The sequence below is a fragment of the Eptesicus fuscus genome, chromosome 4 (assembly GCF_027574615.1).
Source record: "Eptesicus fuscus isolate TK198812 chromosome 4, DD_ASM_mEF_20220401, whole genome shotgun sequence".
Classification (NCBI taxonomy): domain Eukaryota; kingdom Metazoa; phylum Chordata; class Mammalia; order Chiroptera; family Vespertilionidae; genus Eptesicus; species Eptesicus fuscus.
Window position 1 is genome coordinate 84302317 of NC_072476.1, and position 25811 is coordinate 84328127.

Below are 25811 nucleotides of genomic sequence, written 5' to 3' on the forward strand. Positions count from 1 at the left end.
GCACCAGGGCTTTCTGAGCCCACCCAGGTTTGGGACCCGTTTGCTCTGTAGTGTCCTTCACAGCCAGGCGCACACGCGGGAAAGGGAGGGGCAGGGTCATGGGACTGGGGCAGTGGTCGGCAAACTCATTAGTCAACAGAGCCAAATATCAACAGTACAACAATTGAAATTTCTTTTGAGAGCCAAATTTTTTTAACTTAAACTTCTAATGCCACTTCTTCAAAATAGACTCGCCCAGGCCGTGGTATTTTGTGGGAGAGCCACACTCAAGGGGCCAAAGAGCCGCATGTAGCTCGCGAGCCAGTTTGCCAACCACAGGACGGGGGCAGCGGGGGGGGGGAGGGGGGGAGAATAACCACTGAGCACTTTGGGGGTCCTGGAGCATCATCTGCTTTCACTCTTGCATCCTGGTTACTCCTTTTCACAGCTTCACTCCACTTGCTCCACACACCTCTGTGGGATGCAGGCGCAAACGGGCTCCTGTCCATGCGGTTTAGTTCTAGGGAAGACCAGCAATCCTTCTTTTAAAATTGTTACTGTTTTAACATTTCACCCTGAGTTTGACAGACTGCACAGTGGTTTTTAAAAAAAGAGATAAGTCAGAAATTCTCAGTGAGGGAAGCCTGACCACCGCGTGCGCCCTTCTCAAGGGCTTAACACTTGGGTAAAGATGCACGTGACTGAGTAAAGCTGCCCCGGGATGTATTTCCTAGAGAACAAGGTTCTACAGCTTCTAGAAGACGGATAACGGAGCCATAGCTGACCTCCTGGGCCCAGTCTGCTATGGAAATGCCCGAAACGCCCAGGGTGCTGTGAGCCCGGGGTAGCCAGCAAGGGTCAGCTCAGGTGCCTGTTTCACCCCAGACTTGCTGAACTATAAACTTGGGGGGACAGCACCCCAACTATGTGTGGTTCAAGCACCAAGGAACCCGGAGCTCAGGTTGAAATCTGCTGTCTCAGGTGTCTGCAGGGCCCGGTTGGGCCCTGTCCCACCTGCCCTGAGTGCCCTCCACCCTGGGCTGAGGGTCAGTCCTCCCGTGTTTGTGATAGCGAGGGCACTGCAGGCCGGCGCCCAGGGTGGGGCTCAGCCTCTCGCTGCTCATTTCTCCTGGGCATTTACGATGCACGTGGTGGACTTGGGTCAGCCATAAATGCATAGCCCAGTTACTTGAACGCTCGCCGCAGTAGCAGTAAACAAGGCAATATCCATAAACTTCGACCGCAGCATGCACGCAACCCCTCCCAGGTACACTCAATGGCACCTGTCACGTTTTGTGGCCCCATTAGGGACATCCGGAAGGAAGCCTCCAACTTGCTCACCACTCCACCCCAGTGCCAACTCCCCTGGTGGAGACTTTCCGATGACACCTCCTTTGAGCTGCCACCCCTTTCTGTTGTTCTTTGTGCAATCCTTCCAGCTGTCTGTCCAAGGCCCTGCATAGCCCACGGGTGCACAGCGTGGCCCCCAGAGGTCCAGACAGGCATGCTATGGGTCTCCCACTCGAGGGGTCATTTCTACAAGGATGAGAGCCTAACTCCAGCTCCTTTTCCTGATGACACCTGCCACTCCAAGGACAAACCCTTCTCACTGGCGCTCCTCACAGGGACCGGAGGACAGGGTGGACCCAGAGGTGGGGATCAGATCAGGGACATGGGGTGTATGGAGGCTCTGGTGAGGCTGGTCCCTCCTCCCCATCACCAAGGCCCCAGACTGCCCACTCCCACACAAGCTCCTCCAGGGTGCCAATAACTTCTCCCAGGTGGCCTCATCCATGCCCCTATAACCTCCAACTCCTGACCATGGACCAAGCAAGCTGCTGTCTGCTCTCCTGGCCACTGCATAGAAGAGCCCCAAGACCAGCCCCCAAACCTCCCGGTGCCCCCAGTAGTGGTGCCAGCCAGCAGTGTCAGGAACTTGTTAAAAGTGCAACTTCTCAGGTCCCACCCCAGACCTGAACTATAAACTTGGGGGACAGGACCCCAAGTATGTGTGGTTCCAGCACCAAAACCCAGAGCTCAGGTAGAAATCTGCTGCCTCGAGAGCTCCCAGGTCACCTCCAAGCTGAGCCAGTGCAGTCAGCCGTCGGCAGGGGAGGGTGCTGGGCTGGGGCCTTCCCACCCACCAGCATGCTGCACCTGCCTTGTGGGAGCGCCCTTCCCATCTACCCACCTCCCACCTCCCTCCCACCACATCTCTACCCCAGGACCTTCCAGGCCCCACCAAACCACGGGCCCATGCACATCAACTCAATACTCATGTTTATATAGATAACCGTACTTATGTGGTGCATATTTTAATACAAATGTAAGAGAAATATTGAAAAACTAAGAAAATATACAAAGGCTCTTCTCTCACAGCTCTCACCCCATCCCTGGGGTGGAGGCAGGAGGTAGTGCAGGAGGGGCCATGGGGCTGTGTGCTGAGTGGGGCCAGCAGAAGACTCCGGAAGTGGAAGTGGCAAGCGGTGTATGCTTGGCTCCAGGAGGCCTGGGCAGGGCATGGGGACACGCAGGTCAGAAGCGTGGGTGTGGACGGTGGGGAATGGGCTCAAAGAGCTGACTGGGCCCTTTGCTTCTGGACAAGTTCATCGAGACATGGACTTTGGATGCAGCTGGGGGGTCAGCTGGGTGAATGCTGCTCCAGCGGGTGTGGACGGCTTGAGTCACAGCCCATCAGCAGGAAGGAGGTCACACACACCCACCACACGTGGGCCATCACTGCAGACCAGGGTGACCCCCCAACAAGGAGGGTGACAAAGGTCCCTGATGCTTCCCTGCCAGATGCCAACGCCCCAACCAGGCTCTCGTACCTGCCTCCTCCTGGCAGCGGGCAGCTGAAGGACAAACCTGTCACTAGAAAGTGGCGGTGGGGGTGGGGCTTGGTTGGGGGCTGGGTGGGCTCTGCTTCCTCGATGACTTGGGGGCTGACCTTCTCCGGGGAGCAGCCCAGCCAGCAGCACAGGTCTTGGGGTCTCGGGACACAGGGGCCAGACCCTCTGGGTGGAACCAGCTGGGAATGAGCTCGAGGGCCTGTGAGAAGCTGACTGGACATCAGTCCAAGATGGTCCTGAAGTCTGTGGTCAGGGCTGGGTCGGCTGCAGCCTCCAGGGTGGCAAGCGTCCTCCTCGGGAGCTGCCGGCACAGCTGCGCTTGGGCTGCAAGATGATCGAGATCAGACCTCTTCCCAGAGGGAACCAGAGAACGTTCACCTCACCTCCTGGACCCACTGAGGGGCAGGAAGAGTTGGCTGAGTCCTGAGCGCCTACTGTGTGCAGGTCAGGCTCCAGGTGCATGGCCGAGGAACAGACAGGGACCAGCAAGGATGTCAGAGCATGGAAGAGGGGGGCTGCAGCCAGGACACAGGCCAGGGGTGGGAGGAAGGGCACTCAGACCAGCGGGGCTGGAGGAGAGAGGGAGGGAGACGCAGTTCCCGCGGGAAATGTTGGCCTTGGAGGGAAGGGTTGGAGGTGGAGCGACTGATTGGGCATGCCAGGCCCGCCAGGTGAGGGCACCAGGACCCTCGAGCCACCTGTACCCTATCACCTGGGGGCTCCTGTTCCCACCACCCCTGTTACTCAGACACAGAGGGGCAGACAAGGGGTGCCTTAAGCTTACCAGTCTGGAGCGCTCCCAGGAGACACCTGTAGGTGGCGCTGTGGCGAGACAGCTTCAGCAGGAAGGCGTGAAAGCACAGCCACCTTGCTGCTTCAGAAGGAAATGGGCCTGCAGCGCCCTTGGTCCCCAGACGCACCCCTGGAAACAACACAAGCAGAGGCTGACACTCCCACTGGCCAGTGTCCCAGCGCTCCTCCCAGGAGAGGCCGTGTGCTCCCGTGGACGCCAGGGGTCCCTGCCGGGCGGAGTGCAGGAGCAGGGGCCAAACAGGAGACTTTGTTTCAGGGGCCACCCAACAACAGGGTACACAGAATTCTGACAACTGAAATGTTTTAAATTTCTTCAGAGAAACTTCCTCTAAACAGAAATAAACAGAAAGTCGAGTCGGTCAACCTCAGGACCACAAAGACACAGCACGACCTGACCTGAGGCTGATTATGACTGTGCATGACGAGGGCGAAGCGGATGGTGTGGGTGTCCCTCACCGCCCCCCCCCCCCCCAAGACAGGCAGGGGACTTGGGGCCCAGCCTCCTCCTGACTACTGCCTGGATTTGTGCAAGCACCCCCTGAGCACCAGAGAGGAGGCCCTGCCCGGGAGAAGGCAGCTCCCAAATGTCCCCTTGCGTTCCAATCAGGACAGATGTCTGCCCACAGAGCAGAGGGTGGGCGAGAGGTCAGCTAGTGCTTAGCAAGTTAAACCGTGGCGGGAAGTGTCGAGAGCCCAATTCCCCGAATCCTGCCTCCGCTACACCAGGCCGGAGCTGTGCCCGCCACCGGCGCCCATGGGGCACAGGCAGCTCCGTGCTGCAATCGTGCGGTGAGCACCTGGCATTTGCCAGCACCACAGGCCACCCCAGCCCTGGGTCGCTTGCACACCCACCTGGGTTCTTGGCTTTCAGAAGGGTGTGGCAGCGTGACGCGGTGTCAGAGATGACGCGGAGGAAAAACGAGGGGTTCTTCCGAACGTGCTGGCTAAACGGGAGCTGGAGCACACAGGCGTGGAACCTGAGGAAGGTCAGGTTTCTCAGAGGAAAGTCCCGCGGCTGCGTGTGCACGAGCAGGTGTGTGTGTCTACAGGGGCCGGTGTGCACATGGCCCATTCCCTGGGCCCCTTCCAAACAACGTGCATGTGTCCATCAGCCAGCAATGTGACCCCTCCCTCACGCTCACCCTGCTGCGGTGGAGGCTTCCCCACTCCTGGGAGAGGGGAGCCAGGCCTGGAAACTGGGTGGGGCCGCGCCCCTGGCCTGGAAGGGGACCCTATTCTGCAGCTGGAGGACCCTCTCCCAAAAGAGGGGTGGTGCTCAATGCAGGGTGGGGAGAGGCCTCCACTAGTGGATATCACATCCGCCAAAGCCTCCAACCTGAAGCCCACGCTTGTCCGAAAAGGCTGAGCCCGGCAGGTCCTCAGACAGTGCCCGGTGAGTGTCCTGCTCTGTGTGCCAGGGACATTCCCTGGGCCCAATGCCGCAGCCCTGGCTGCTGTGGCCATCACGGTCCAGCTTTACGTACCCCCTCCTGCCGGGGAGGGCACGGGCAGGCCCGCACGCCTAACCTTCCACATTGGGAAGCAGCTAACTCTCAGCGGTGGAGGAGAAGGCAGCTCAGCACCCACTGTTGCTTTGGGACTGCCGCTCCCTGAATGAGGAGCATGGAGCTGCCCCAGGTGCCCGCTCTGTACCCAGGTCACTACAACATGCCCCGGCAGGCAGGTGTCTGAGGCCACGGCCCCACAGAGCAAGGGGGTCCACCACCGGGGACACAAGGGTGAGGCCGGGCTGAACACCAGAGCAAAACCTTCAGCTGAACACCAAGGACCTGGGGCTGGTCTCCCGCTGACTTGGAAGCATCACCTGACTGCTCCTCACCCTGAGGGCCCCGAGAAGTGAGAGGGTGTACAGCCACCTTGTTGTTGGCTGTGAATGGCCCGAGGGCACGTTCCTGTTTATACTGAGCACATCTGCAGAGGAGTCACGGCAGCTTGCACCCGGAGCAGGAGTGCACGGGAGAAGATGCAGGTGAAGGAGGAAACACATGAAAAGCAGGAGGACGCAGCCTGAGCACTGGGGTCCCTGGACTGAGCCTGCAGGCTCCACGCCTCCCAGACACGAAGGGAACAACAGAAGTGCACACATGGCCCTCCTGGCCAAAGCCGAGGGCACGGGCCCCCGGGGCTGAAGGAGTTTCTTGGTGACATTTAACAGGCATTTCCTCCAAGAGCCCCATCCAGCTCCTACGAGACGACCTTGTCTCACATGGGCACAGCCTTGGCTAACACAAACTCAGGGGCTCAAAACATAGATGCCTGGCTTCCCAGCACTCGGGAGACATGCGCACCCCTCATCCACCCCACGGCTTACAGCCACTGGCCCTGACTTCGGGCAGAACGCTTTCCCCGTGAGCTGCCTGGTGGCAGGTCTCCCCTGGAAACCACTGAGCCAACACCAGCGTCCTGAGGCCAGACGGGCAGGTAGCCAGGCTAATGTCCATCTTCCGGAGGGACCAGCACAACTTGACAGTGGAACTGGTTTCCCAGCAAAGACTCAGGACAACCAGTGAATGGCTCCACTGTGTTCTGCCCCAGTTCTCAGCAGGGGGTCGCGAACCCAGGGAATGTTCTGGAAGCACAGCTGGGCCTCAGCACACACCAATGTGTGCCAGGAGTGGTGGCTGGGCTGATTGGGAGCCGCACACCAGAGCCCCCTCTGGGGGGCACTGGAGTGTTTGTGGCCACGGATGGTCACCTGCACCGGCTGGATCCTCTGCTCTCTGGGATCCTCTCAGCAGGGCATCTGCCTCCCACGACCACGCGTGACTGCCTTCCTCACACCTGCAGCTCTCCTCCTCCGACCTCCCCTCCACCCACCGGGAGACAGGGACACCCACAGGGCCATGCAGCCCCATCACCACCTGGTGAAGGGAACAGGCCCTCCAACAAAGCAGAGCCTCTATGAACCACACAGAGGCAGCCTCTGCCGTTGAAAATGCTCTCATAAACGGAAGGCATCAGCATGAAGGCCTGGGAGCCGGGGAGTGGGTGCTGTCCCCGGGCTCGGGAAAGCGGGACCCAGGCAGCGCGTGGCCATGCGCCCGTCCCCGTGGTGGCGCAGCCAGTGAGCCCACCTGTAGGCCTGCAGCAGGAATATCTTGTAAACGTTTGTGCAAACCGTCTGAAGGCCATTCACCTGGAGTCACAAGGAAAGGAAATGTTGGAAATGCATCTGAAGTTTAAATTTTTATCTTTTGCTTTATCACCAGCTCAAATGGAGTTTTTAAAAAAGGACCATTGTGAGCTCACTCATCTAGGGGAAATGCTGAACAACATAGACTGAAGAACAAGAACAGCATTGATCAGACTGTCAGACCTCAGAGGGAAGGTAGGGGAGGGTGGGGACAAGGGAGATAGATCAACCAAAGGACTTGTGTGCTTGCATATGAGCCTAACCAGTGATCACGGACAACGGGGGAATGGGGGCATGCGTGTGGGGGGGTTTGGGATGGGAATGGGGGGGGAGTGATGACAAATATGTGATACCTTAATCAATAAAGTAATTTAAAAAAAAAAAATAAAAAAAGGACCATTGTGTCCTCACTGGTGGCTCCTCACCGCCTGGGGTTGAGTCAGGACTCTGCTGGAGCTGCCTAAGGGAACCAGGCAGAAAGGGACAAGGAGATGAGTGCCCAGACCTGCTGGGATGACGTCCTGGGCCCTGAGGCTCCAAAGCCTTAGCCCGCTGAGGCCTGAGTCCCATACCCTGCAAGGAGGAGCTCCAGGGCTGAGGAAGATGGGAGCCGGAGAGGGGATAAGGAAAAGGACCCTCAATACACACAGGGGCATATATGCACATTCACATGCATGCATATACACCCAGATGTATACTCACACATGCACATCCATGCACACACACATATAAACATATACCCATATGCACACACACCCATGCGTTCACTCACACACATGCATGCTCACACTCACACGTGCATGCACATCCACACACTTATACACACACAATACACAATAAAACCTATAAAACAGCTCCCACAGGTAGACTGAGCAGCAGGTCTTCTGCGCTCTGAAGTCAGCTGGCTGCGTGGCTCACCTGCTGGCGGCATGCTCACCTGCAGATCCAGAAGCAGACTGTGACATTTCAGCCTTAACACCGCAAAGAGCTTTCGACGCATGCTCCTCCCGGGCTTGAAGCCCTGGCTGAAGGCGAGACTTGCTCTGATTGAGGTCTGGGCATAACTGCAACACATGACATCCAGCGAGGCTGTGGATGGGCATTAAAGTGCGTACCCTCATGCAAAGAGCCTGGTGTCCAGCAGGACCTGAAATCTCTGGGTTCAGATCTATACTGCTTCCCTACATGCTGGGGGTCCCCAAGTCTGCCATACAATTTCCTTTTACCAAAAATACTCCAGAAAACTGCTCACCTGGCCGGTCCCCTCACCCACACAAGAATGACGTGCCCCTGCTCTGGAGGGGGAGCTGAGCTAGCACCTAGGCCTCTGACCTTTCGGGACCGTAGCCATGTGCTGCACACAGAGCAGGAACGGGGCTAGACTGGCCCACGTACACCTGGCTAGGCGCACTTACCTGGAGTAGTCACAGAACACCTCCAGGGTCCGCGTGTCCAGCAGCAAGCCACACCAGGGGAACAGGCAGTGGGCCGGCAGCTGCAGGGGGGCCGTGCTGCCCAGGGCATCGTCTTCCAGGGGGAAGTTCACTACCGTCTTCCGCAAGTTCGCCTTGCAGCCGTACTCGGGCACTCCCCTGGACAGGGTCCTGAAGCAGACAGGCCACTTCAGCCACCGGCAGGAGAGGGACGCCACCCAGGGTCTCGGAAGCACTCGCTCGATGCTACGTAAAACCCCACGAGGCAGCGGGGGGCAGGGGCTGGCACTGAAGGGAGGCCACACCGACCCTGTGGGCCTCCAGGTGCTGGTTTCCAAAGGCTCTGGATGACCAGTGCCAACGATCAAAGAACAGAGTGGCTGCCAGGAGGGCAGAGGCTGGCAGCAGGGGAGAGAAACACAAGGCTGAGTCCTGAAGGCCAAGTAGATGCCACAGGACCCTGTTCACAGGTAAGACAGGTGAGCCAAGAGCTCAGGCTCCAGGCTGAGAACTGAGACCGGCCAGATGGGATGGCAGGCAGGGCCCATGGAGGACACCGGTTCTCTCTGCAATGGCCAGTTGTGTCCACTCTGGGGATACATGTGTCCTGGTGCCACGCTTTCAGCTCCAGGCTTCTATGCTGTGTGTCTGGGGTCTCAGAACAGCACAACTGTGCCACATGCCCTCAGCAGGGAGGCTGGGACGCCGTGGGAAGCTTGGGCACAAGGTGAGAACTACTTTTGATACGAGCAAGGTCAGCAGCATGAGGCCACAGAAGCACCTGCCGAGACACATGTGTGTGCAGACCCTTACCTGAGAAAGGCCTTCGCTTGCGTCAGGTGAGGGGTGACCAGCAAGAAGTCGTCCACTAAACGCAGGAGCACCCTGGTAGGAAAAGAGGCCCGAGAAAGGGCCGTTAAATACGAGTTCACATGCACGAGAACAAAGTAATCCGTGCGACTCGGTACTGGCTGGGGACAGGGGGCAGGGGCCCCGCGATCACACCAGCACAGCCACCAGCCGGGTCCTCTGGAAACGCCTCGTTCCCCGGTGCACTGGGAGCCACGCATAGCCTACGTCTGAGGCCTGCTCACTACCTCCTGTGAAACCTCCCATGAAGAAAGGGCAGCCCTGTCTGCACCAGAGCATGGGAGGGGGCGAAAGCAATCCAGGGCACCAATGACAAGGAACCTGTTACCCGTCCCGCTGAAGTCCAGGGAACACCCTGCTCTCCATGTCTCCGTAGCACAAGCTGCACAGCAGGGTGGACAGGATGGAGCCCTGGGGGATCCCCTGACACTGGATGTAAAACCTGGGGGGAGACGTGGGCAGAAGGTGGAGCACATGTTCATATCACAGACATGCGTGCAGACCACATACACGTGCAGACACGTTGCTCAGAGCACATAAACATGCATACACCACACACACAGAGAACACAGATCACACACCCGCCCGCAAAGCCCTGCCATGGACCGTCCACATGGGGCACGACTCTCTACCAACGTGCAGCAGGTAGCCCTGACTCACTTGCCCCCGATCCTTATGATGTGGTTGTACACCAGGCGCAGGAAGACATCAAACAGGCCGCTGCTGGCCTCGTTCAGGGAGCAGCTCTGGAAAAGCAAGTGGAGGCACACGTGGGTGAGCAGGACACGCTAGCCAGAGACACGCAGCGGGGAGAAGGGCTGGGCGGTAGCAGACAAGCAGGAATAGCATGGGTCATTGTGGCTCTGGCTGGGCTCAGACTCGGGGCCACTGGCCCAGACAGCTTGTGCCACACACTGACTCTGTGGCACGTGGTGGGGCCCTGTGGCGCGTGGTGGGGCCCCAGGAAAGGCATCCATCCAGAGGGCTCAGAGCCACACTTGGAGGACCGACTCAACCGGAAGCGGTTCTGCAGAAAGCCACAAACTCAGGAGCAGTCCCAGCGCAGGCACAGGAAACCTGGGTTTCCCACCTGAGGGGTCAAATCTAACGTGTCTTTCCCATAGCCCAGGGGCGCGTGTTCTTCTGGCCTCAAGAACAAAACTGAGGGAGAAGACGTCTCTAGCAAATCTTAAAGCAGTTGGACAGTAACACAGAATGCAGTGAGGTGCAAAAGGAGAAATGCGGCTGAAGGCACAGCAAGTGTCTGCTGGCTGAGGGTGGCCTTGCCGTCTGCCCACACCTACCTGCTCGATGACCACGGCGTCCCTCAGCGAGCTCGTCTTCTGCAGCTGCTGCACAAACTGTTTCATGTAAGGCTGGAGGTCCGTGAAGGTGGACACCTGCCGGCGAAGAGGACAGGTGTGAGGCAGGTGGGCGCCTCCCTCCCAGGCCCTGGCCTTGACATCGACAAGCAGAAGTCACATCACGGAAGACTAAGTCGGGGTTGGGAGCAACCCAGGGAGGCCCCGCCGTGCAGCCTGTGTTCAGGAAAAGGAGGACGGAGATGCGGGGAGAGGAGAGCGCTACAAAATCACAGGACGTCACCCAGTCACCTCCCCCATGACTACTGTGCCGGCAGAATGCAGAAGGAAGTTTCTTGCGGGTGCTGGAGAGGCAGGAAGCAGGTGGACTTAGAGTCCCAGTCCTGGGTGCATCCCACAATCTCTCTGAGGCCTGTCTAATCCAAGGAGGTGGCGCTTAAGCAAAAAGTGGGGGGCTATGACTGAAGACACTTAGGGTTCAGGGCCATCAAAGCAACTGGGATTGAGGGTCAGGTGGTGGGAGGAGGGGGCTGCAGACAAAGGAGTCAAAACTGTGAGTGATTTCTTCTCCAATCCTCACCAACCCCCAGCGTCAGGCACTCTGGGGAGACTGCAGGGAACCTGGCAGAAGCCGGAGCTGCGTGTGGTCCTAGCAGCCACCCGGAGCGGAGGGGCTGAGAGGAGCCCAGGCCCACCAAGGCCTGCACACCTGCTCTCAGGTGAGACGGCAGAGGGCCACAGCCAGGGAAGGGGAAAATGAAGGAGACCAGCCCACAGTGTAAAGACCCTTGCAGTATTAAGGTCATTCACTACTCCAACTTTCAGGAAAACATTATCCTCCCCAATAAAAAAACATTATGTAAAAACCCATGTTTTACATTTTTTAACTGAAAAGTCTGGTATCTCATGAAAAAAATAGTGAGGCGTGCCGAAGAACAGGCCTGTGTGACCAAACCGCAAGTGAAACAGCAGAAACAGGCACGATCCTTCAGGGCCCATTGTGGGCAGGGTGGCTACTGAGTTAAGGAATTTAAAAATCAGTAAAGATGACAGAGTCAATAAAATAGGGGAGAAAACGGGGAATTTTACCAGAGACTTGGAATGTATGAGAAAACTCACATGGGATTTCTAAAACTGAAAAATAGGATCGCTGGACTTAAGAATTCAGTAAGTGGGTTTAACCAAAGATTAGAGACAGAAAAAGATTAGTGAACTGGAAGCAGGTTCATGAGAAATTTGGATTTAAGCAGAAACAGAGCAGTTTAAAAATACCATATGCAAAAATCAATTCAAAATGGACCCAACACCTGAATGAGAAAGGGGAAACAACAAACATCTTGAAAGAAAACATGTATAAGAAGGGGCAGGTTTCTGAAACAGAACACAGTTTCAGCCATAAACGATGGATAAAGCCTTCTTTAAAATTAAAAATTTCTCGTCATCAAGACTCCCCTTGCAACTAAAAAGGCGAGACAAACCAAGGCAGACACCTGACAGAGGACTCGTACTCAGAACATACAAATTTCACCTATAAGTCAACAACAAAGGTAGACAGCCCGTCAGAGAGTGAGGAGAGGACTTGAACAGGCATTCACGCAAGAAATGTCCACATGGAGGGTGGATAGAAAGGTCAATGGAATGCAAGTCAAGACCCCACAAGATGCTGTGCCCGCCCTCAGGGAATCCGGGCTCCCCCCCCCCCCCCCCCCCCGCCCCCCAAGTGCTGACACTTGCAAGTGTGTGAGCATGAGCATGCCTGGCCCTCCTGTACTTGGGTGTCCCCGTGGCTGCCCCCCGAGCCCAGGCCTGGCCCGTGGCCGCAGTGCTTCATGGCCACTCTGGCACAAGCCACTCAGGAACACTCTTTGGTGACGTCTAAGACTAAACAAAGCACGCCTGTGGCCTGGCATCTCCACCCGAATCCACCAAATGACACATCGCAGTAATGCTCCCAGCAGCGTTCAAACCTCCCAACCCGGAACTAGCAAAGGCCCACCAGCAGCGGAGAGCAGTGTGGGCACAGGAACACGCCCCGGGCGAGGTGAATGGCAGCTGCTCCCAGGGCCCCAGCTGCTTCTCAGACTCACTGGGGAGCAATGGGAACCAGACAGGAAGGGCGATCCGTCTAATTCACATTCCTGGAATTTGAGACCGGCAAGAGAGTCTGCATGAGGGAGGTCAGAGCGGCAGGCACCTGGAGAGGAAGGGGGAGCCTCATGGCTGCTGGTGACTTTCTATCCTTTGATGCAGGTGGTGGCGCCATCTGTCCACAAATGTACAATCTCACTGTGTTGTCCACTCTGGATCTGCAACCCACCCTCACCTGACTTGCCCAGGGGTTTTCAGGTATGCTTCTCCCAAGAATTTCTGGGGGAACTCTTTCTGCACGCTCCTGCCTTCCCCACGGCACAGGTTCAGGAGGTTGGGTGCCCTCACACTCCAACATGCTCATGACAATTGCGCAGAAATTCCCATATGCCGACTGGGCCTCAAGTGCAACCTGAACTCCAGTTGTCCTTTCCCTGCACCACTGAGGCCTCAGGCCGCTGGCCGCTGCAGGGAGGGGCACCCTCGGGCCCACCTGGGAGGCAGAACGGTGAGCGAGGCCCGGGTGTCCTGGGTGAGGTGCCCTCTGGCCCTCTCCTCACAGAGCCAGCACAGTGCCAGCCATGAAGCAACTGGCCCCACTGAGTAGCCACAGACGTGGCCTGGGCTCCCGGGGGGCAGCCATGGGGACACCAAGAAGCACACGCATGGCTGTGCTGCCACCTCCTCCCACAAACCTGCGGCCCTGTGAGGGCACAGCAGGCAGGAGTGCCTTGGAGAGAGGACTGACTGTGACATGAACAGAGCATGAGGATGACAAGGACGGAGGCGTCTCCCAGCATGGGAGCTCAGGAAGTGGGGCGCAGGGCCCATGGGGGAGGGATGGACCGCAGGGGCAGACATCCATGTCACGGACACACCTCCTCATGGCACACTCCCACAGGTCTTACGTGTCTTTTGAAGGACTTCCGGACGCGTCCGTGGGCAGTTCTCTGGACCACGGCGTACTGGCGCAGGCAGTATGTGTGCTCTTGGGGCTTGATCACGTTGGCGATCACCTCCACCAGCCTGTCCTGAGGGAGGGCGTCGTACGCACCCATCACGTCCACCTGCACGGATAGAGGTGCGTTTATAAGCTGCTCACACTCACCTTGGCCCCCGTGTCCTGGGTCCCACCCGTTCTGCTCTGCCAAGCTGGGGCCCCAGCCTGTCCTTAGAAAACCCTGGGGTGATAGGGAGCCCCTGAACACCCTTCCCAGAGCCCCATCCCAGCCACACATACCCACCCCACTGTGGAGCTCTTGCTGAGACATCTCCACATCCACCAGACTGAGCACCCCAGGGTGACTCTGAGTCCCTCTCTCCACACCCCAGACTGTAACACCCAGGGTGGCTCTGAGTCCCTCCCTCTACACCCCAGATTGTGCATCCCAGGGTGGTTCTGAGTCCCTCCCTCTACACCCCAGACTGTGACACCCAGCGTGGGCCTGTGTCCCTTTCTGAGTGCAGGCTAATGAGCAGCAGGTCCCTGGCAGATGATCGGGGTGCTAGGGCACCCCAGCTTTGTGAGCTGAGCCAGGTGCATTGCCTTCTCAGAAGGGGATCCCCCAACACCCTGAGCAGGTGCAGTGTCATATTCTCCCCAAGAGCAGGGGCCACTGTGGAGTTGGGGTGCAGAACTGCAGAGTCCATGCCAGCAAGGAAGGCTCAAAGCTTCTGCCCCAGGAGTCAGATGCTCCCAAATGGAGCATCTTCCCTCCTGGGTCCCCTGCCCTCCCTCTCCCAAGGCCTTAACTCCATCTACCACAGGGACCTCACCCTGGCAGACACAGGCCCTGAAAAAGCCAGCCACACTGCAGGGCCCATGATGCGGAGTCACCCAGTGGGCGAGCCTGAGGGTGCTGAGTGGGCTCATGGGGGGAGGGGACACCCACCTTGACGAAGTACAGCTGAGGCACTGGGTCCTGGGCCCGCATGCGCAGCACGAAGGCACGCCAGGCCCTATAGATGTCGTCCATGCCCAGCACAGAGGCGCCCAGGAGGCCAGGGCGCTGCTCTCGCTCATAGTTCAGCACGCTGAACAGCGTCTTGACTCTGGAGGTGAGATGCTGCACCTGCAGGGCCAGTCCAGGATGGCGGCACGGTCACGGGAGGCCCCCAGCCAAGGGGATCTGTGGGGGAGGGGGCCCGATGGCCCCTTCCCACCTCTGGGCCCAGTGACGAGGGGCAGCTCTGCTTCTGCATCCCCTGCCCACCCAGCTTCCCTCGGGTGGAAGGGCCAGATAGACAACCCACCCACGCCCACTCCAGACTCCAGGGCATCCCCGGGGACCCACCCTGGAATTCCCAGAAACATGGTATAAAGAACCAGGTAGCGACACACAGGACCACCTCTCCCACCTGGCCCCCTCCCCCACCCCAGACGAGGAGTTCATCATCTGCACTCACAGACCAAACCAGGTCCCTAATCCACATCAACAGCTTCACTTCCTTTGGGGGAGGGGGGGCACCAATAACAACAAAATCAGCCCCAAATGCTATAGGAAGGCACTTGGAAGGGGTCAGAACTGCTGGTGACAGAGATGCCACAGGTGGAAGGGGATGCTAACCACAGGGTGGGGTCCTGCAGGGTCCAGGAACCCGAAGGCTAAATGGCCCAGTTCCTGCATCTCAGAGAGCGCGCATCCCCAGTGCCACGGCAGGACCACGGGCACTGGGTCAGTCCCACGTGTCACGGCTCCACGTCATGAGAACCTTTGGGGTCTCGGAGCCTGTGCAGCAGCTTCAAGGACTGGCCTGCCTGCGAGCTCCTCCTCGGACCCAAGAGCACGGCCCACCCATGGCACCCCGGGGCCCTCGGCCTGTCTACCTGGACACCAGGCCTGGGGCTGAATGCTGTTTGCTTAAAAAATGAAACAAAGGTGGTGACCTTCTTGTCCCCATGGAACGTTCTGGCTCCCACGACGTAGTCCATGTTCACGATCGGCCGCAGCCCGCGGGGCTTGGGGAGGAAGCGGAGTCTGGACATCAGTAGAGCAGGCCTGGCTTCCCGGTGTCGCTTGACCTCGGCTGCCGACAGCTCTCGAAGCTGCACCCTATCGAAGTGTTGTCTGAAACAGAACCTCATGAGATGTGGCTCGGCAGCCACACAAGAACCCAGGCGGTCGACCTGCGGAGGTGCCGTGTCCAGGAGGCTGCACTGACACCATGACCAGACGCTGCTGGAGCGCCCTCTGTGCCGGGGGCCCCAGGACGCCCGTTCCCTCTGCTCCAGAGCCCTGGCTAGTGCGGCTGGGATGGGACGGGACCCCTAGGAAAAAGGCCCCATGTTTTGCCACAAGGAATGTGGGGCGGGGGTGGGGCTACTTGGTACAACCTCACAAGGGTCAGAAATGACTCTCCAGGGATCCCCACAGCTCCCTGCTGGCCTTTCCCTTGAAACCTCCTCCAGGGAGAGGCAGAGGTTAAGAATGCTCCCTGAGCCGTGGCCTGGTAGTGAAGGGAGGTCGGAGGCACCTGAATGCCCAACTGGCAAGTTGATGGTCCCCACAGTGAGGGTAAAAGAGACCACTTGGGATCCTATGTCGTGAACTTTTAAATTATTCAACAGGATGCACTGTGCACCTCCTCAGACCTATGATAAGGGCTTCCAGACCCTCTCCCAGGTGCAGGAGGACTGGGACTGGGCCCTGGTTCAGGAGTTGCTGCCTCCCTTCAGAGGTTCAGGCTTGGGTTTGACCTAAATGTGCATGGAGCCCGGGAGCCCTGATCTGGTCCTCGCCAAGCCCTCGGCCAGGCTGGTCGCAGAGAGGAGGAAAGCTTGTGTGTCGGGCCGTCACACCCCTAACCCTGATGGATTCCAATCCAGCCCACATCTGTACAATGTACCCGAAACAGCCACTGAGCAACTAAGACAAATCCACTCAGAGGTGAGTCCACCTTCTGGAAGTTTCCATCTCAGGGTCCTGCCTGACAGCAGACACCTCTGACTCCAGACACTTCCCACAGTGAGTTGTCAAGCAGGCAGGTTTATCTTGTGACACAAGTCCCACTTATTCTGTGCAAATTAAAATAGAATCTGACCACACACCAGGGATAAGTGGTTTGCTTGCACCATTGTTCCCGCTTTCGAGACCCTACAGATTTTCTAGCTACAGGCAAGGAAAGAGGCGCTCCAGGAGTCCATGCCAGCAAAGACCCCTGTGGGCCAGGATGGCCCCTGGAGTAGCTGGGTGGGGGCCCCGAGGTGGGGGCACAGGGAACCCGGAGCAGGAACCAGGGCTGTGTCTGCAGATGGGCAAAAACGGGTCACATGATGCTCTGACTGTGATACCTGATCCCAATGCTTTGCAATTGGCTCCAGACGCTCTTCCGGAAAAAGAAGAGCTGGTTCTTCTGAAACGTGGTCTCCGTGACATAAAAAAACGACTTTAGCAGCTCAACGACGTACGTGCCCATCAACCAACACAGGAACTTGGCCAGGACCGCTTCTCTCAGACGGTGTTCCGTGGCTGGGACACAGCGACCCCCTGGAACGAGAGGCACATGCTCACCCCACCTGCATGGACCATCATGGATGCACAGTCACGTGTTGGTGTGTTGAGGGATCCTCACTGAGCAGCAAGATCCAGAAATGCCTGGGGTTCTCCAGGCTGGACACCAGGTGAGTGGTGGCAGTCACACCCAGCTAAGGGATGCCACGTGCTGTGGGACTCCAAACACGCACCAGGGCTGCTGTCCTCCTCTGTGGTCCTCAGCATTTTACTCTGTGAAACATCGTGGGAAGAGGTCCATGGTGTCACCCGGCTGCCACAAGGGCCACGGCACATATGGAAACATGTAAAGGACCCAGAGGCAGGTGTGGGACAGAAGATAGGATGGGGAACAGCAGGGTGGGGACAAAGCTGAATGCACAATAACCGTGGGAAACAGTAACAGTGTCTAATCTGGGCCATAACCAGGCCAGTGGGGAAACAGCACACAGGCTGGGGTGGGACCAGATTAAAATATGCTAAGGCCCTTACTTATGTTGCTCAGAAGGGAAACCACTGAGGAAAGAGAATGGAGAGTCTAATTTCTAGCTACTGGGAGGCAAAACCAGAACGAGGAGTAAGGGCATGGGAAAGGCAGGCAAACGACAAAGAAAAACATGTAGGCACAACTATATAATTATAGAGAAATGAAAACAAATCAGATTTTATAGGAATGTGGCAAAGACTCACACTGGATCAAAATAAACTTAAAATGTCAGTCACAGGCTATTAAGAAGACACATCTAAATTATGGAGATATAAAAAGATTGAAAATAAAAATCAAATAATGACAAATTATATGAGGTAAACGCTAACCAAAAAGAAGCCAGTGCAGATGTTCTCTAAGCTGTTCTGACAGACTTTACGGTAAAAAGAATTAGTAGACGTACATCAGGAAGATAAAGCTTCTCAAACGTGCTGTGCCTAATAAAACCACCAAACACTGTCAGAACACGAGGAGCGGGACAATCGGCCCAAGGAAACAAGCACCGCTCAGCACTGGGCCCCGGGAAGGACACACGGTTTCCCACAGCACAGAACAAGCCTGACAGCGAACACAGCCACCAAGCGGGCCTCCAGGACAATAGGAGCACCGGTGAAGACTGCCCACGAGATGACAAAGCAAGTTCCAAACAGCTCAGGGCACTCAGACCACGACACACCCGAATCGGAAATCAGTAACAAAAGAGATAACATACCCACTCATTTGAAAAATCCAAACTATATGTCTAAAGAACTCACGGATCAAAGAAGAAATGACAAAAACGACAAAACACTTAAATGCAGTTGATATAAAAGTGCGAGCAACACATCAGAACACAGGGGCAGCCGAGCAGGACCAAAGGAAAGGCACCGCCAGGCCTCCACCCGAGAGGTCAGAGGACGAGAGCAGAGGAAGGATACAACCATCGGGAAAACTAACAGAATTCAAAACAAAGGTCCGGTAATGGCCCCACCCAGACTCTGGCCTGCAGGTAAAGGTGGCCCCTACAGGAGGGAGATGGATGGTAGCTCAGGAAAAGTGATGGTGTGGTAGGATGTGAGTTGGAGGCAGAGCACAACCTAAGGCAGCAGCAGTGTATGCCCAGGTTAGGGGCAGGAGTTGCCACCAGCCCAAGGATAAGACAGCCCAGGGAGACTGAGTAAGCAAGCAAGGAGCCATGGCAGCTCCTGAGTTTCCATCAGGAACCTGTCTTGCGATGTCTCTAAACAATGCAGCAGATGCGGTCAGCTGGCAGGCTGGCCTCCAAGGCTGGGGAGCAGGCAGTCAATGGGAGTCAAAAGACAGCATGGCAGGTGGGACAATGGTCAAGGTTGGCTAGACAGAAGCAAAGGAGCTGGATGCTGTGAACAGAGCGCCTGGCAGGGCAGAAGGCCAGCACAGAGGAAGGGGTGTCCCAGCAGGAGAGGGTGGAAGAGGTGACCATGGACAGCCGTGACTGGAGAGGTGGCTCAGAGGCCAAGGCTGCCCGTGCATCATTTATTCAGCCAGGGGGCAGCTGGCATGGCCCAGCCACAGAAAGAAACAAATGCCTAGGGTACAGCCTGAGTGAGCAAGGATGCCGCAGAGGTCCCAGCTGCCTGGGAAAACGCCATGGTGGAGCAAGGCCTCATTGGAAGTTGGGGAACAGAGTCATAGAGGTCAAACTCTCCTTTCACAAGGCAAGATGAAGCCCCAAGAACAGTGAGCGTGTGACAGCTAACTCAACTGAGTCTGACGCACCTGAGGGTCACCCACACTGCTCCAGGTGGTCTGTGGGTGTACGAGTCACGCAGTATGAACAAGTTCTAGAGATCTGCTGTGCAGCCCTGCTTACACTCAGCACTGTTGTCCTGTACATGCAAACAGTGGTTAAGAGGTAGATCTCATGTTATGTGGTGTTTCCCACAATTAAAATAAAAACAAAACAAGCAAGTTGCTGGAAGGTCACTTTGCTGTCTGAATCACCTTGCCCTGAGTGATAAACATGAATGTCAAAAAAGGGATTATGAATTAACGTTTGGGACACTCAGGAGAGCTTCTGGAGGCTTCCATCCTGTTGCCATAGCCATGCTCCATGTGCTTACTTCCCATTCCCAACACCCAGAACCTGCCAGCGTCCGTGAAAAGTCCTGTAGTTGATGCAAACTGGGTGGGAGAGTGGATCAGAGGCAGAGAAACCAGACAGAGCCATTCTGCAGCAGCAAGAAGCGGGGGAGGGGGGGCGGGGGCGGGGAGATAAGGGGAGGCGGGGGCTTACTGTATTGCTGGTTGTGGGGCCTGGGCTTGCAGGGCCCTGGCACCCACCTCCTCACCTGGGCTTTGGCACAGCCAGGCGCAGTCCTGCACTTTCATTTTCCAGGTCAGCTCCTGACTCAAGAGCTTGGCGAACTTCCCCAGAGAGATGAATTTCTTCACGTTCTTCAAGAATCGGCGCTCGTTGTGCCTGGAGCCCCAGAGGCGTGCGGGCACCAGCCTGCGAAGACAGGCCCGCAGCAGCCCGTACACGTGCTTAGGACTGCTGTGCTGGCGGAGCAGCTGGACCAAGCGCGGCGGGCCAGTGTCCTCCTCCGGGGCGCTGATGCCCACTCCACTGCACCCCTGGTTGCTGGACCCCACTGCCGCCGCCTCCTCCACCGCTGCTGGGGTGGCCGGAGTGGCTGAGTCTCGCAGCGGGCAGTGCTCCCGGAGCAGCGCGCCGTAGGGACACCGCGCATGGTTCGCAAGCAGCTCCTGGAACAAGGGCCTCATCCGCCAGTAACGCGTGGGAAGGCGGCGCGTCCTGCGGGGAGCCCCCCGCTGCAGGGGCTTCCAGTCCAGAAAGATGGTTTCCACTAGTCTCCGGGCCCCGGTCAGGCTGGGCTGCAGAGAGTTGAGCAGGAAGGAGGAGCGCAGCCGTTCCTTGCCACCCGAGCAGTAGAGAAACTGCTTGGTCTCGGCGACCACTCGGGGACCAGGAGCGGCCTGGGGACGTGAGGGCCGAGAGAAAGGGCAGCCGGCCTCCCGCTCGCGGCCCAGCAGTGGTAAGGGGCGCCGGGGCCTGCGCGGCTCGCCCTCCCCAGGCGAGGCTTCCGTGGCGGCTCTGGTAGGTGTCACCACGCGGGGGTCGCTGGCCCCTGGGCCCCGGCATGGCTCTGGGATCGGGCCATGCCTGGGCCTCTTGGCCTGAGGCGGACTTCCCCCTGCGCTGCTCCGTCGTCGCTTCGTTCGGCAGCCGGGGGGTACCCCGGCCTCCCCGCCACCTCCGCCATTCCAGGCCTGGCGCGTGGGTCCGAGGCCCGTCAGGCTCCCGCCCGCGTGTCTTGTGGTGCAGAGGTCGTAGAGGGGTGGCCCGCACACCTGGTAGGCACAGTTGGGAGGCACTAGCAGGTAAAGCGCGCAGCGTGCCAGCAGGTGTGTGAGCACGTCGTCACCCACGCGGCGCAGCAGCAGTCCCCAGGCACCGCTGCCGCGCAGCGTCTCGGTCACAGTGTTGGGCAGGTAGCTGCGCACGTTGGTCGTGAAGGCCATGGGCGGGCCGCCGCGGGCCCCGTCCAGCAGCGCGAAGCCGAAGGCCAGCACGTTCCTCGCGCCGCGCTCGCAGAGCCGCTGCACGACCCTGGCCACCAGCTCCTTCAGGCAGGACACCTGCGGGAGAGGGGTCTCGAGTCGCAGGGCACGGAGGTGCCCGGGAGCATCAGGGCGACGGCGTCCGGCCCTCACCCCACCCCGCAGGCCCGACCAGAGACCCCGGGAAGCCCACCTGACGGAAGTCCGGGGCGACGGGGGGTGGCTGCGCGTCCCAGGGCACACACACCAGGCACTGGGCCACCAGGGCGCGAAAGGCCATCGGGTCCCCCGGCTGCACGAGGCACCGGCCCTGGGGACCCAGGCGCCGCACGAAGGTGTCCAGCGGTAGCACCTCCCGGTAGCGGCCCCGCAACAAGGCGCGTACGGCGCGGCACCGGGGCGCGCGCGGCATTGCAGGAGGCGTGCTGGGCTCCCACGTGTAGTAAACCGGGGCGCGCGCGCTGCGCTGCCAGAAGGGATCCCAGGGGAGGGGAAAGGGGCGGAGCCGGCGGGGTCTGCGCAGGGGAGGCGGGGTCTGCGCAGAGGAGGCGAGGCTGGGGGAGGAAGGGGCGGAGCCTGGTCAGGCCGAAGGGGCGGGTCACAGATGGTGCTCGGCCCCTTTACTTTACCTCCCGCTCTGGTGTTCGGTGCCTGATGTTGGCATCTGGTGTCCATGAGGCCTGGTGTGCCCCCTCTGCGCCGCTGCACTGGTCAGCCTCCCCACCCGCGCCCAGCGACCTCCCCCAGGGTGCAGGGCTCGCAGCGAGGCTCACCTTGGAGAGGCTCTGGGGGTATCCGAGGGGACCCCTGGGAGACCTGGTGCACTCTGCACCCCCTGGAGAGAGGGTGCTTCTGGTTTATCATTTTCTCACGGGGACCGTTAACTCCGGCACAGAGGGCTGCTCTGGGGTTCAGTAGAGGAGTTTAGAAGGAAGACAATATATAATGATGTACAAAGGAGAGAATGGACCCCACTGCTCGGGCCAGGCAGGCCTGGGGGGATTGAAGGCACAGGCGCATCCTCCGCCGGCACCCAGTGGTGCTCCCGCATCATTTTCAGGGCGGGCAGCGGGTAGTGGCCGTGGTCAGCAGGTAGCAGCAGTCCTTCTCCGCGGACTTGGTCTCCTTGACCAGGACTGTAATTTCTCTTTGGCTTCTTAAGCTTCTCTTGTTCCGACCATAAACAGAAATACACACAAAAAATCAATTCCCTATTCATCACACACCTGGTCAGTCTGCCAAGGAAGGGGAGAAAGTGGAGCCACCTATGGACTCACCTGCGTGGTCCCTTCATACATGAGCCCTCCCAACCCAGGGGGAGGAAGGTGAGACTGGACAGACCAAGGCACCTCCCTATAGCCTTGCAGCTTCGAAAATAGTCAGGATCCTCGACTTTCAGCTCAGCAGCAGAGACCCCCACAACCCTTCATCCTCCCCAGAGGCAGGAGGACAGTTTTGACAAGGGCTGGTCATCTGAACAAGGCAGTTCAGAGGAGTCACCCCAATGAGATTACACCCAGACCCAGTCACTGCAGGTGTCCACGTTTGCATCACTAAGAAGCTTCCAGGTCTGGGAGGCTCCTTGAGGTGACAGATCTGAGTTGGCAAACACTGAAGGCTGAACAAATGTTAACCTTGCACGACAGGAAGAAACTTGCTCCGGAAATTGCTCCCGTTCATGGCCTTAGCATTTCCAGGCCTCCACTCTCCCTCCCCAGACAGATGGTGTTTCAGATTTATGGTGCCCTCGGGCTGTCTGCTGCCGGGTAATCCTGGGGATGAAGGGTTGCTGTTCTGCAAGTCCCCGAGTGAGCGTTGTCTCCTTGTGCAGCTCTAGGTTTGGGGCTGCTTCAGGAAATTTGTTCTTTTCCAACAATGAAGTTACTCTGGCTCACCTGGAGAAACCAGGATGAAACATAATAATAATAAAAGGATAGATGGACCCAAGGCAGAAAATGACAGGCGTGTGTGCTTAGTACCATGTCCACAGTGAGGAAATCTCCAGTTTGAATGGAATTGTTCACATCCAGAGCCCTTCAGTATTGCAGCTTCCGTTCTGGCTCTGAGGTGCGAGTGATGGATGGTCTTAAATCATTGCCTCATGAGACATGATAAATGTTCCAAGAAAAAAAAAAGGCATTGTCAGCTTGAGATCAAATACAACCACAAAATCCCATTTGGGGTCTTCTGGGAGGACATGGATGGGCCTTACACTCAGAAGTTTCTAAATGGAGCAGATCTGTGCCAGGAGCCAAGGATACCGATGTACCATTCGCTCGCTGGGAGATGGTGAATAAGAGACTGATGTCCCCAGATTTGCAACAATGTGCACAGTACTGGACCCTGGGTTCCTCCTGGGGAGAGTCAGGAGTCCTGACCCCACTGTGTCCCAAAGCTGCCCTGCAGTGTTGCCCACTGTGGCTGCCAGTCCATGAGCGATTACAGAAAAGCCTGTAGAAGAGTCATCTGAGCAAAGGGAGGGAGACAGAATTCCATAAACTCCAGACCAGTGAGTGTGACTTGAGCCTAGGGAGATGTCTAAATAAGTGATTAGGTTGTTGGGCTTAGCACTGAGTGATAGCCCGTGGGGGGAGGGAGGGAGCCGCAGTGAAGTGCTCTGGTACTGCCTGTGCCTGTGCCCAATGGACAGCCTGCCAAGTGCCCAATGCATGCCCCACCTGGGCACCCTCTTGTCAGCATCCTGGATGACACATGCAGCTCGTGTCTTAGACCTAAAGCCAGGATGGAGCAGGAAGACCAGCTTGCAGAATCAGGGTCCAGACGGCTCAGAGGGTCAGGATGGGGCCAGATGAATGCAGTGTGACATAATGGGATGCATTCAAATCGTCCTTATCGACCTGACCACAAAGCAGTATAAAACCAAAACCCGGGCAACAGCGTGCCCTTGCCTGTGAAAACGCCAGCACGATCCCAAACCCAGCACCAGGCATGAGGACAAGACACTGGGAGAGCCTCCCAGCTCTCTGACTCAGTCTCTTCCACTCCCTCTCCTAAGGCCCCCTCAGACTGACTGATATAGGGCCAACTGGATAATCCAGGGCCACCCCCCCCCCCCAACATCCTTAACATAATCCCTTCTGCAGAGTCCCTTGTGCTGGATCAGGTCACACTGACAGGTTCCAGGACCAGGAGGTGACATCTTGGGGGCATTATTCTGCCCAGGACACTCAGCGCAGCAGAGTACAGCTGTTAGAGGAACCATTCAGCTTCGGGTTGGGTTTCTCTCCCTGCGCCCCCAAGTGGTTAAACTCCCATAAGTCAGTCAACATTAAGCCAGAGCCAGGATGCTGACCCTGGTATGTGTGTGGGTGGTTTGATGTTGTCACTTTATCACCCATGTAGAGTGGTGTACCCAGAATGTGGTTTCTCTGTGTCCCTGCCTGCATTGGTGGTGTCACTGTTCTTACTGTAGCCACTCTGATAGGTGTATAAGTGAGATAGAGGATCTCTCATAGTTCTGAGAGGCCTTGACAACCTCAGGGTTGGGGGACATATCCAGTAGGGGGTCTGGATTGGAAGCTGGCAGAGCCAGAGTTTGAGGCCACAACACAAGGACCTGCATTTGGGCTGTGAGGTAGGTTCCAGCTCAGAGAATGTTGGCTAAGTAGAAACATGTCAGGAGAGCTGTCATTCAAACTAGACAGGGATTGAAAAGAGGGAACAACCTTAAGGCAAGTTTAGAAAGTGTTTTCTGGAGAAGCAAGGAGCAGCGGGAGAGCTAAGGGACCTGCTGGGGAGGGGATGGAGCAGAGGACACGGCTGCGTGAATCTGAGTCCCGAGTCTCGAGTCTCTGGTGTGTGGGTGGGAGGAGGAGAGCTGTCCCATAGAACCTCTGCACTTGTCTGTCCAAGAGCCCATTGTTCCAGCTGCTATTGTTACCCCAACCTGGGGGGTTCAGGGCAACCCCCAGTTCATTTTCTATCCTGGGTTTATCTGATTTATCTTTGGGGAGTCTGGGCATGTCTCCGTGAGCACAATAAAAGAGTAATAAAACAGTGGTTGCTCTGTGCCTGTTTTATTATGCCAAAGAGGTTACTGGAATATTTAATTCTTAGTGGTGAAGATAAATAACAATACGAATAATGTCTTTGTTTATTAAGAGCTTTACAATTCACATGCAAATTCATGCACATTAGCAAATTCGTTATCGCTGAGCAGCCCTGGGAGGTAGCTAGGTTAAGTGCGATTGTACTTTCTTACAGGTTCAGAGGAGGTGGCTTCCTGAAAATCCCCATAAGAATTTGGGGCAGAGCCTGGACACAAACCCAGGGTCTCTGAGTCCCAGGCCAGTGCTCACCCAGTGCCCCAGGGTGGGGACTCTGGGGTCATGGCCCTGCCAGGTCATAAGAGTCACAGGAACTCAGATGCTGTAGCCTCGCCCAGTTTGGCCGCTACCAGGAAAAACGGGCATGTTTTCCCACTTTCTTAGTTGGACAAAACCTTTGATCCCCACGTGGGCGGCTTCATCACGTTAATCCTCCTTGACCTGTTTCCATCTCCTGTGTACTTTCTCTTACACCTTAAACCTCCTTATGAAAACCAATAAAAAAGCTCAGGGCTCAAAACCCCCGAGGCTGCCAGTGTTTACTCCTCGCATCTTGGCAAACAGTCAGCTCTAGCCGCCCACGTTCAGATTTCTGCACTCTTAAGAGGTATTTGATGAAATTTAAGAAAGCAGTAAGTTAAAATTATCCACTGGGTTGCCAAAAGGTGGAATTTACTTAGAGAATTAAGTCCTTTAATCACTCCCTCTGTGAG

At 57.2% G+C, this 25811-nt stretch overlaps 1 protein-coding gene across 2 annotated transcripts; it reads right to left on the minus strand.

Moving 5' to 3' along the window:
* Window positions 1-3051: 3051 nt before the first annotated feature.
* Window positions 3052-21443, minus strand: TERT (telomerase reverse transcriptase). 2 transcript variants are annotated; one of them, XM_008161815.3, is made up of 16 exons: window positions 21225-21443; window positions 19798-21109; window positions 16803-16998; window positions 15399-15579; window positions 14404-14583; window positions 13420-13578; window positions 10406-10501; window positions 9762-9847; window positions 9430-9543; window positions 9045-9116; window positions 8214-8402; window positions 7736-7862; window positions 6740-6801; window positions 4497-4621; window positions 3616-3753; window positions 3052-3155 (listed from the first exon to the last, which is right to left on the minus strand). In XM_008161815.3, exons 1-16 carry the CDS (start codon window positions 21441-21443, stop codon window positions 3052-3054), a joined length of 3360 nt encoding a protein of 1119 aa, XP_008160037.2. The 2 variants fall into 2 exon arrangements, with proteins under 2 accessions (XP_008160037.2, XP_054570283.1); XM_054714308.1 differs by lacking the exon at window positions 8214-8402.
* Window positions 21444-25811: the final 4368 nt, after the last annotated feature.